This window comes from Gopherus evgoodei, unplaced genomic scaffold (assembly GCF_007399415.2).
Source record: "Gopherus evgoodei ecotype Sinaloan lineage unplaced genomic scaffold, rGopEvg1_v1.p scaffold_33_arrow_ctg1, whole genome shotgun sequence".
NCBI lineage: Eukaryota > Metazoa > Chordata > Testudines > Testudinidae > Gopherus > Gopherus evgoodei.
Genome location: NW_022060005.1, coordinates 4,797,636 through 4,809,604, shown reverse-complemented (window position 1 = coordinate 4,809,604; position 11,969 = coordinate 4,797,636). Strand labels below are relative to the sequence as shown.

At 42.4% G+C, this 11,969-nt stretch overlaps 1 protein-coding gene across 1 annotated transcript; it reads left to right on the top strand.

Moving 5' to 3' along the window:
* The first annotated feature begins 10,372 nt into the window (after nt 1-10,372).
* LOC115641185 (olfactory receptor 5A1-like) lies at nt 10,373-11,305 on the top strand. The gene has a single exon (XM_030544261.1). It carries the CDS (start codon nt 10,373-10,375, stop codon nt 11,303-11,305), a length of 933 nt encoding a protein of 310 aa, XP_030400121.1.
* Nucleotides 11,306-11,969: the final 664 nt, after the last annotated feature.

Below are 11,969 nucleotides of genomic sequence, written 5' to 3'. Positions count from 1 at the left end.
GCCACTGATGCACTTTAGAAAAAAAAATCCCCACAATGACTAAAAATGTAATAAACCCAGGTTGCTTGTGAGCCACCTGTGGTAAAATATTTATTGAAATTCTTTGAGTAATTTTGAATGAGTGCATTTTTGAACATTGTGTGGTTCTTTGTGAAAAAAAATGGAAAAAAAATCACTGTATGCATCACCTACTCTAAATTATTCACCCATCTCTATAGATGTTAGCCTTGTTTGACCTTAGTATGAAGTTTGTATCAGTTGTGTTAACCATTTTGTGTTCTTATTTACAATGAACAATCAGATTACAGTAAAATATGTTCAGGCTATTCTAACACTGAGGCTAGCAAGTGAAAATGCTGAGACACAATGGCTCATTTATTTAATATTCAGTGGATGGAAGGAAGCAGGTGTGAAGTGTTATCATCTCAAACAGCACTAGACAACCGTTTTGGAAATTAACAGGCAATTAAAACTCAACATTAGGAATAACAGACCAGATTTTAACCTCCGGTTAACCTTATGTAAATCTGGAGTGACACCATCAGCTTCAGAAAAGTTTCTCCGTGTTTACCAATGGTGTAAATAAGATTGCAACATGGCCTAATATCTCTTGCTCTCATCGGGGCATACATTTCCTTTCTTATTTTCTTCCTTTTGCACACTAGAAAAAAAAACGGAGTAATTTTGCAAACACGTTTGTTTGCCAAGCAGCAGAAATACTGTGATTCTGCATAGTGCAAATTTCTGTGTTAGAATAGACAACTAACAAACCAACTTGTATATATATGTATCAATTTATATGCCTTAGGAATTTTTTCCGTACTCATCAATGGAGGCCAGCTAAATACATTGAATATTGCGACTCTGTGAGAGGGAAAAAAAAATCAGATATACACTGCAGCTGAATTGTGAACACCCCAGGGCAGAATCAGAAATCACTCCAAGGCAAGGCCAGGTCTACACTGGGAAATTAGATTGGTATAACTGCATTGTTCAGGACTCGCAGTGCAGTGGTTTGGGTTACTATATACACCAGACCTGCACAACGTGCCGCCCGGGGGCCGCATGTGGCCCGTGTGGGCTCACTGTGTGGCCCACAGGGGATGAGTAGGTGGACTCACTGTGAGGCTCATGGGGGGTGAGTAGGCAAGCGGCGGGTGAGGGGAGCTGAAGAGGTGGGTGGGCAGTGGCGGGGAGTAAGGCAAGTCGGAGAGGGTTGGGGGCAGAGGAGGCGAGTGGGTGGGCAGTGGGGTGGGCAGGTGAGCTGGCAGCGGGGCAGAGGGGGTTGAGGAGGTGCACGGGTGGGCGGTCAGTGGTGGGGGCTGAGTAGGTGAGCCGGGGGAGTGGAGGGCTGAGGAGGCGAGTGAGGAATCTGTGGCTGACCTTTTCTACTGATCTGGTCTGGCTCCCATCCCCTCTACAAGGGTTGAAGCTGTCTGGAGGTTCCTGCCTTCCACGCCTTCCTCATTCACACCTCCTTCATTCAACAGGGTAATTGATTACAAAATGGGGGGAAGATCTTATTCTACTTCTAGCAAAAAGACATTTTTCTTTTACCTTCATTATACTATCTTAGGGGCCCGCTATAACATGTTACCAAGGGTCAATACCACTTTTTCGGTGGAGCAGCGCTGAGGAAGGAGGGTTTGTTTCTGTGGGGTGGGTGGTGCTGGGAGGGGAAGTATTTCACGGCGGCTGGGCGGCGCTGGAGGGGGGAGTGTTTTGGTGGGGCTGGGCAGTGCTGGAGGGGGTGTTGTTTCAGGGGGGCATGGTGGCGCTGGGGAGGGGCATCTGCGGGGCCGGGGGGAGCTCGGCCCTGAGCTGTTTTCTTTGGAGTAATATGGCCCTCGCCGCTTTACGAGTTGTGCAGGCCTCATATACACAATAATTAAAGTCCTGTAAAAATGGTAACCACAATAAAGTGAAAGAAGTAAATGGAAAAATATCCAAACTTTATATTACAATTGTCAGTGACGCACCAAATCAAGAAAAGTCAGAGGTGGTAGATATATATATATATATATATATAATAAAACCATTATCTGGAGCCACTATTACAAACATAAAGCATCTTCTTTTAAAAACCAAACACTTTACTGTGGATGACTTGTACAATTATATTTGCATAACACCAACATGGCTCAAACCTGGGATCTCTGGATGGAAACACCTGAGCCGAAAAGACGCAGCTTTCTTGGCTAGTGATGTGGCAGGCACATCAATCTGTAGTTGGCCTAGTCACCAGTAGCAGAGGTCAGACCATCAGCTTGAGCAGGTAGTGCTGACATTTCCAGAATTACCCTGGCCAGAGAAGCCCATCCCAAGATCACAGACTTCGCAATTCGGTTCTCCATACAGGCCACCACTTGCAACGCTGACACCCTTGGGTTGGTCATCAGCATCAGAGATCAAACTTGGTCCTCTGGACCTTATTACATGAGCCTCTCCTGTGGAGCTAAATAAGCCCCCTCTCTCTCCCTCCCTCAGCCAGTGCTGTAGCAGACTCATCACACTGTAGCTGGCCTAGCCACGGGTAGAGGGGGACAGAGTGTCACACTGAGCAGGCATGGCTTACACTTGAATGAAGCTGTTTCACTGGTCTCCAGCCCATACCATGCACCTGACAGCATTGCTTCCTGGGGCTCCTCTCCAGGCAGTGACAGCCCTGTGAGAAGCTGGGCTTAGGGACATATCACGGGGGAAGCGGACGGGACAGAGGGTTTGCTCAGAACTCATGGGAACCATTTTCAGGAGGGGGAACAATAGTCATGCGTGCACCCTCCCACTCCCTACAGCAGTCAGTGGTCCCCACAGGCACTCTGCCCTCCTCATTCCCCCTCTGTGTGGTTGCATCAGCCATCAACCCCAGTTACCCTCCCCTGCACAAGTGCGCTGTGCTGTCTGGTGGGGAGTCTACAAGCAGGGACCTGGATCAGGGGAGTTAGAGGAGGTAGAAAATCCAGGTAGAAATCAAAACCCGGGGATTTTTTGGAGGCTTTCGGTAAACAACAAAAATGAAGGGCCTATTTTTAAGAGAGAGAGAGGCCAATATTTCATAATCATGACTCATGAATTTGCATTCCTCCATTCTTAGTTGTCCAGCTTGAGACTCATTAAATTGGCCCAGTTTTCAAAAGAAGAGTGCTCAGTACTTCAGGGCCCTTACGGGCATCTCAAATTTGGCATCTGAAATCACCAGTCACGTTTGACAATCTTGGCCAAAACATACACTAATTAGTGTGCAAGAGCCCCCAACCCCCTGCCACCATTAAATATTTAACAGATTCTGCAAGGACCTTGCTAGCAAACTAATACCTTATTCCAGCAGTAGCTCCTTTGAAATAAACAGTGCAAAATACTATTTACTGGAATTAGGGTATCGCAGTGTGATCCATAAATAACACTCTGAAGATCTGAGCTTCAAACAGAAGGCTGGTCTAAAGTTTATCTAAAGAAAACCTGGCAGGAGACATTTTCAAAGCTGTAAATGGGGATTTAGTGCCCAACTCCCATTGACTCATCAGGGATTTGGGCACCTGACTGCCTCTTTATGTCTTTGGCATTCGTTCCCAACCACACTAAATAGTAACACTCCCATGGACTTCACTTGCAGAGGATTGGAGCCCTGGGGCTTTTCATCTTCAAAGTGATCCACGCAGCGTAACTCATTGCTACTCACAAACTGCCTGGGTCGTAGGTGTTGTGTAACCCAGCTTTAGGAAGGTGGAAGAAGGATGAGATGAGATAATGCAGCATTTTCTTCTTTATAACTTTATTTTATTTGAATGAAAATGAGTGGAGTGGAAACACGGATCCATTGATCTGTGTGATGGCGTATGACAAGTTGGAATCTCTTACATGACCTTTTCATTCAGGATGTCAGGGAGTGGGACATGGATTCTCCCATCTGTCTTGCCGCTGTCTCTCTCTCCCCCTCATCCACCTCAGTTCTCTCATTAAAGAGATCTGTATTTGCCTATGAGGACACCCCAATTCTGCTCTTCCACTTGGTTCACTGTGTCAGAGATCCATTGCCAAAAGTGAACCTGATTTATGCCTCGCACGAGAAGATGAGGTCTCCTTGGCAAATATGCTGATGGACATTTTTTCATCACTTGCAAGGAAAGGTTAATTATACATATATCTATATATATCTATATATATTCTTAGAAATTAAAGAAAATCAATGTAATAGAGTTAAACTTTAGACCTCAGAGCGGAAAAAAGGTAACAGAGGGTCAGGCTGATGAGAAGGAAGGAAAGAGAGGACAGTTGGACAAGGGACCCTGAGCTCACAGGGCCTCCCGATCATCTGTAACTGGGGTGAAATGGGTGGAGGTGGGGAATCCAGAAACAGGATGTATGCTCGAATGGCCTGAGAGGGAAACTTCTAACCTCAGGAAATCTGCCTTTAACCAGCTGCTCTGCTTATTGCAAAATAACAACTCCTAAGTTTAAACAGTAAACTTTAAGGGCCCAATCCATCATATGTCCTGCTTTTCTGGATAGATTCACAGGGCTCGATTCATGAAGAACTTAGACATTGGGATGCTGAGTGTTGCATGCGCTAACTTTTAGGCACTTGGAAAATCATTGCCCTTCACAAAGCCTGACCTTGCCCCCCAGTTGCCTACACAATGACAGGTTGGAGAGAGAGTTACCTAAGAAGGGGATCCACAAAAGCCAGCATGGTAGGCGCGGAGCCACCTAAACTAGCTAGTGGGAGATGCTAAGCCAAGAAGTGCTAAGTCCCGCCACTCCCAGGGAGGTCAGGGCCTAAAGCCTGATCTACACTGGGAGGGGGAGCAAAGGGGGATACGGCATCAATCTAAGTTATGCATCTTCGGCTACGTGAATAGTCTCATTGCTCTCATTTGTTGGAACTACAGAGCATTGCTTGAGTGCTGACCCAGCCCAGTGTTACTGGTAGCTTATTACAGAGAGTGAACATCAGGGATCTTGTCCCAAGGGGAACAAAACAGCATTTAAACCAGTCTCAAGAAATCAGCTTGAGTCTTGGAGGCAGCTCAGGAAAGGCTCTTTGTTCCACTACCACAGATAACCCTACATACCTTGAGTGGTTTCACTGCTCCGAATAAAGGGTCCAAGGATCACATCCATAGACCTATTGGATATCTTGAGATGCTCTATTCTGGGTGCAGATAGACTAGATTGTCTACCTACCTACTTATTGATTTGACTAAGAAAACAGAGAAAATCACAAGTCAGAGTGATCTCTCCATATCTATAATCTCTGTTTAACAGACAGGTGAGTTAATTCATATTGTTTTTTGTTTTAATTTTTCAATTTAAAAGGTCCAGATTCTGCTCCACTTATCTAGGGGTGGGTCTCTCTGCAGAGTCCCATTGACTTCTGCTCACACAGTTTGTTACTACACAGAGGTCGTGGCTGGCAACCTAGCTACAATATGAATCACTCAGCTCTCCCTCTTGCTTTTAGAGTGACCAGACAGCAATTATGAAAAAGAAAGACAGGAGGCGGTGGGTAACAGGACCCAAAAATTGGGACTGTCCCTATGAAATCGTGACATCTGGTCACCCTACTTGCTTGCAACAGCACTGAGACAAATGAGATCAGTTGGTGCATGTTAGCAATAGTGTGTGTTTGTTAGGGAGTGGTGAGATTGGGGGCCGGAGAATCTCTGGAGATGGCCCTTAACTTTGGAGTTCACTTTGCACAGAATCTGCCTGTGGCATTCAGGTTCTAGTGTAAGATTCCTTTGCTTGGGCATTAGTCTGATGAGTCAACAATGGGGAATTGATTCAGTTGCTCCCTGGCAGACATTTGGGTTTAACTATTGATTTGGTATTACACAGAACACTGGCTCCATTTCTATTTCTACTAAAAATCAATGTCAAAATAGCCACTCACTTCCAAGAGGGCAGCACAGATTTTCTTATGTATGAGCAGCCTGATATTCAGACTTGCAGAACACTAAGTCAAAAGCCCCATTAGATCAGACTTTCGAAGGAACTTTAGAGATTTTTAGACACAAAGTCCCATTAATTTTCAATCAGACCCTTTTTCAAATTATGTCAGCATGCCTAGAGAGTTTTCTGGGCACATTCCTTTATTATGATCATTATTAATTTCTCTCAGTATCACATAGGGTGGATTTTAGAAAAGAAGAAAGAAATAGCTTTCACAGCACACTAAATCTTTCAGCTTAAAAAGAAAAAAGCTGTTATCTAAAATGCATCCCCATGTGTCACCAATAAATCCTGGCTGAACAGACTCTGTAGGTTTGGGTAGTCAGGAGTCTTGTTAAATCCTCTACAGAATTCCTGCATTTCAGGTGCTCAAATTCATTCAGGCTCCTTTGACTTTCCTTCACATTATCACAGTGCCTTAGTACGTTGCCTTCTGGAGGTCACTAGCCATGATGTCTCTCATTCCTAACACGTTCTTGAGCTGCTTGTTCATGCCCTGCTGGGTTTGTCTATATTCTAATTTGCCATAACTGCTCCCCTTCAAGGCAGAGTTCTTCATACTTCCCCATCTTCTCTCCTTGTTTCTTTTTTATGTTTCTGTCTGCTGACTTGGCAACATCAATTAACATGGGCTTGTTTGCTGTTTTTTCTACAACTATGTGTGGCCTGTTTGACCACACCATTTGGTCTGTGACAATTGCCAGATACCATAAATCTTACCCTCTTCATTCTCTAGAGCGCTTCCACTTTAGTGTTAGTAATAGCGCATCGTTTGTGGCAAGCATGGATTTATACGGTCTCCAGTGCAGACACTTGGTAACCTCACTGTGTCTGTTCATATATTTTCTCCCAGATAGGCTCTAGCAGTTGCTCAACACATGCTCCACCATGTCTTCCTTTTTACAACATATTCTGTGTCTTGCGGAATAGTTCTGTCAGAACATTTTACTTCTTACATAATAAAGCTTTAACGACTTTAGTTGTCCCCTCATAATGAGGCTCTGTCTCTCTTTTTGAGAGATCCTTCTGTAAGCCATTAATTTATTAATCTTCTGTCACCAGTAGGTTTGATCTCTATTGACCACTGTCAATGGATTGCTTTCTGTGTAAATCTTTCAAGTCTTTTATTTATTTATTTATTTATTTTTCAGCAATTTGCTTTCTCCTTTCTTTCATATTTCGTGGGTTTGGATGCAGCTCAGTCATGGCTTCTTATTGTAACTAGATGATCTTTACTCAGGTTGACTCCTCATATTTTGATGTTATAGTCTTCATTATCAATAGCTTCTTTCACAGACAGAAGAGTTTTCCTTCATCACATCATGGGATGTATGTTCAGTCAATTCTTGATTGCTATGCAATACACTAGGCATCACCAGCAGTTGTCTTCTTTGGATGTCAATTTTTTTCTTCTCCTCTTGATTCCACTTGATCACTCCAGCACTATTCTGTACTATTGGCATCCCCACATATTAATGGCTCAGATCAAATTCTTAGACTTGAGTTTTGTCCATAGAGTAGTTCCTATATATCTGTAATATTCTTTCCTCACTTTTTTTTTCAGTTTCTAATGTTGTAGCTCTGACAGTTTTCCTCATTCCAGGATATCTGTAGGGGTCAGGCTGAGATATCATGGATAGTTCCTTGCTTGTAACTTGTATGTCATCAGTTTGTTCCACTCTTGCCATCTTTACAGATGCTGACACACACGTAGCAAAGCCAACCTGTAGCTTTATATCTTCAACAAACTTTCCCACACATCATCAATCTCTGTAGCTCCTGTTTGTGACTATTCCTGTAGTTTCAGCTTGCCCATGTCTAACAAATTAACCAGTTGTTGATCTTTGCTGATATGACAATCACAGTTTATCTCAACAAGCATCTATGTCAGCGGCAGCATCGCTACAACAAATGGCACTGGTGCTAAGGAATCCCCTTGAAATATTTCTCTTCTAATTTGGACCTCATTGAAAATACTCTTCTAGGTAGAGTCAAGTGTTCCAGTTAAGCATAGATTGCTGTAGAAAGGAGATGATTTTTGGATGAACTTTGGACACTTTCCTTGTGTGGAGAGTACCACATTCATGGATCAGAAAAGATACAAAACAAAGAATGAGACCGTCTAACTTTTTCTGTGATCTTCCTGGAAAGTCTGAGCTGGTCTTTTGTCCCTTTCATATTTACTGAGTTTTTTGCTCAGGAGGCAGCATTCCATTGCAAGCTAGCTCTATCCACATTTTCTTTGCCAGATTTGTTGATAGAAATTTCCATGTAGTTGGTCAACCAACCATGTTTGGTCTATAATTCATAGATTACTGCGGCCGCTTCCTCCTCCTTCTTTTAATGTTTTGGTATCAGGAATGATGTCTCTATTACTATCCATCTTCGAAATCTGTTCTTCAGACATTTATTAAGTTGTTCAAGCAAACAATCAATCTGTGTTGTAAGACATTTCAGCCAGAATACATGTATCTCATCTGGTCTGGGTGGCTTTCCATTTTTTATTCTTCTCCGTACTTCATCTTTTTCTTTCTTTGGTCTTTGTGAATTCCTCTGTGCTGTGGCTTTCTAATTATTTCTCACTTTTTTAATCCAGTCTGCTGTCAGATTACATTGTACATCCTCAGACCAAATTTTCTTCCAGTAGCACTGAAACTCTCCCATGTCATTTATTGGCTCTCTAGTTTTCCTATTCTGCTTTTAACATTAATCAGATCAAAATCTCCTAGGTTCTCTGCAGTGACTCTTCTCTTGATACTAAGAACTTTGTGGGAAATCTTTCGAGTCCATGACACTAAGTGATGAGCTTCTCTTTACATTGTTTCTTCATAACTCTCACATCCTTTCATTAGCTGATATTTCATCTCCAGGCTCTGTGCTGCTCTTTAAATGTAATATAATATAAATCAACACATCCTTCATATTTCCTGTATTTTCTTTGGGAGCCGCTACACTCATATTTGTCCTCAATTTCTCTTCCATTTGTGTTTTCTGTTAATCCTGTATCATTTCCTTCTACCAAAATATTTGCAGGTGGGTCAGCATGACTCATCCCCCTTTTCAGACTTTCAATCTCCATTTCTGTAAATATTCCTCCTTGCAATTAAGCTCTGCTGTTGTCCATTGAGTATATGTTCAGTCATTATTTTCTCGATTTTTCTTTCCTTTCATTATTGGAGCATTCATTTATTTCCAGGCTCTCTGTTCTGATTTTGACAAAATCCAACTTTAGATCATGTCTTGGTTTGCAATGAGTTCTTTTCGCTCTTTTGTTGAAAACTATCTCTGGTTTCCTTGGATAGTCTGGACAGCTGCATGATATCCACTTGAGGTTACCTGCTTCCACACAATACACCTTCTCAATGGAGGAGCCTGTCATACAGCTAAGCTTTTGTAGGCCCCCTCTATGGCATTCAGAATAATTATTAAGTTGCCCGTATTCTCTCTATGTGGCTGAGTTGTCAGTCTATACAATATGCTGAGTCTTAAACCAGTATTTCTAGGTCTCAGGGGTTTGTTTATTTATTTGTTTATTTATGTATTATAGAAATCCTAAATATTATAATAGGGATGAATCCAATTATGTACTATAGATATTAAATACTCTACAACAGTGGTTTTGAACCTGTGGTCTGGAGGTATGTAGACCATGTCTAAGATTTTCAAAGAGGTGAAAACCTCCATTTAAATTTTTTAGGGGTCTACAAATGAAAAAGGAAAAAAAACCACTGCTGTACAAAAATTGCAAAATATAATAATAGACAAAGAGGTACTTATAGAATTGGCCAGGTCCCAAGTGGGTGTGACTCAGCCATAGCTCCATTGGAGTAAAGGGGCAAGATCCCCAACTGGAGTAAAAACTGCTGTATCTGTGCTGATGTTAGAGGGACAGATGAAAGAGTTATTAGGCCAGAAGGACACCAAGTGAGCAAAGGACTTTATAGTCTGCTTGTTACAGCCCTCATCCTGGATGCAGGAGATCAAGTCCCCTTTCTTCAATGACTTTTAATATTTAACCACAGTGGAACAGATTCAACAGGAGACCCTAAGCGAGGCCTGCATCAGGCTGTCCCTTAGTCATAGCTTGGCAGGGATTTTGTGAATACCTGTCGGGCCTGATTCTGCAGTTTAGGGGCTTAAAGAGGCAGTTACACAAGAGGACTTCGGCCCCTATCTGGCATATTTTGTCTCTGTACAACATACAAATTCCAACCAGTTCATTGCTGTCTATCTCTCTAAATTTTAAAGTCTTCAAATTTACTCAAATATATATATTGTACCGGATAGAATAGGGCTCTCTTTGCATTCATCCAACTGAACAGATAATGTCCACATGCAATTTTAGTTCACTTATGTTGTGTTATATTAAATTTATTTATTTATTGGTCTTACAGGTTACAGTTTTCCCAAATAAATACCAATGGAAAATCAAACCACAGTGACTGAATTTATTCTCCGGAAACTTTCCAGTGACCCACAGATGCAGAGTTTCCTCTTCTCAATGTTTTTAATTATTTACCTAATCACTCTGGGTAGTAACATAATGATCATGGTGGTAATAAGAGCTGACTCCCATCTTAACACCCCAATGTACTTCTTCCTCTTCCATTTATCCTTTGTTGATATCTGTTATTCCTCAGTCACGGTGCCAAATATGCTGATGAACTTCCTAGCGGAGCACAAAACTATTTCTGTCAATGGCTGCATTGCCCAGATATTTCTTTTTATCCTCTTGGTTGGTGCTGAAGTTTTCATTCTCTCAGCCATGGCTTATGACCGCTATGCTGCCATCTGTGATCCATTACATTACGTGCAGACAATGAGCAAAGGGATCTGTGTTCAGCTGGTAAGTGGTTCATGGACCATGGGCTTCCTCCATGCCCTTCTGAACACAGTTTTTGCCCTCAAGTTGCATTTCTGTGGGCCCAATCAAATCAACCATTTCAGCTGTGAGCTCCCACCTCTGTTACAATTATCCTGCACTGACACCCTCACAAATCAAGTGGTGCTTCTTACTTCTGTTTTGATATTTGGGTTAAGCTCCTTCCTCCTCACACTGATCTCCTACATTTACATCATCTCTACCATCCTGAGGATACAATCTGCCGAGGGCAGGCGTAAAGCCTTCTCCACCTGCAGCTCCCACTTGATTGTGGTTGTCTTGTTGTATGTGACAGGTTTTCTCCAGTACACAAAACCCAGCTCAGTCTCCTCTGTGGTTCTGGATGAAATAGTCTCCATCCAGTACAGCATCTTGATCCCCATGTTAAACCCCATCATCTACAGCCTGAAAAACAAGGAGGTGAAAATAGCACTGGGGAAAACATTGGGGAAATTGAAGTTTCTCAAGTAGTGCTGATGATGTCAGGTAACTGATGGTCACATTGTGATAACCTCAGCTGCTTTAAATCAGTGTGGCTCCATTAAAGTCATTGGGACAAGTTGTACAAGAGTCAATGGAGCACAGGGGCCTGGACCCTGGGTCTCCTCCATCCAGAGTGAGTGCTCTGAGCACCAGGCCATGAAGACATTCACACATTTCTCTTTCTCTCTCCTTTTCCCATATCTGTTTAATCTGGCTCACTGAATTCAGGGGAGCTATAGCCAATTTATACCAGCTGAGCATCTGGTCAATTTTATAACAATCTCTTTATCTATTGATTTCTCAGGGGGTTGTTTTTGACTAATTTGTTGAAACAACTGATATTAAATAGCTATCTTATTGTACTTTACCCTATTAAAATCTCATGGATTTTTTTTTCAATAATTAATTATAATAAATAGTGGAGCCAATAGCTTTATTTTTCAGTAGGACTAGATCCACAAGAGAACTTAGGTTTGAACAGGAGAGCAAGAGAGAGACCCCCATGAGCATATCCTATATCCCCATGGTTAAGGCACTCACATGAGTGGGGAGAGATCCCCTGTTTAAATCCTGTCTCTTTATCAGGCACTTGAAGCATGGCCCTCCCACATCACAGGTGATTACCCTGAACATTGGGATAAAAGTTGAGTGA

What these genes read in the sequence shown, in the direction of transcription:
- LOC115641185 (XM_030544261.1), top strand. Translation starts at nt 10,373, where the DNA reads ATGGAAAATCAAACCACAGTGACTGAATTTATTCTCCGGAAACTTTCC.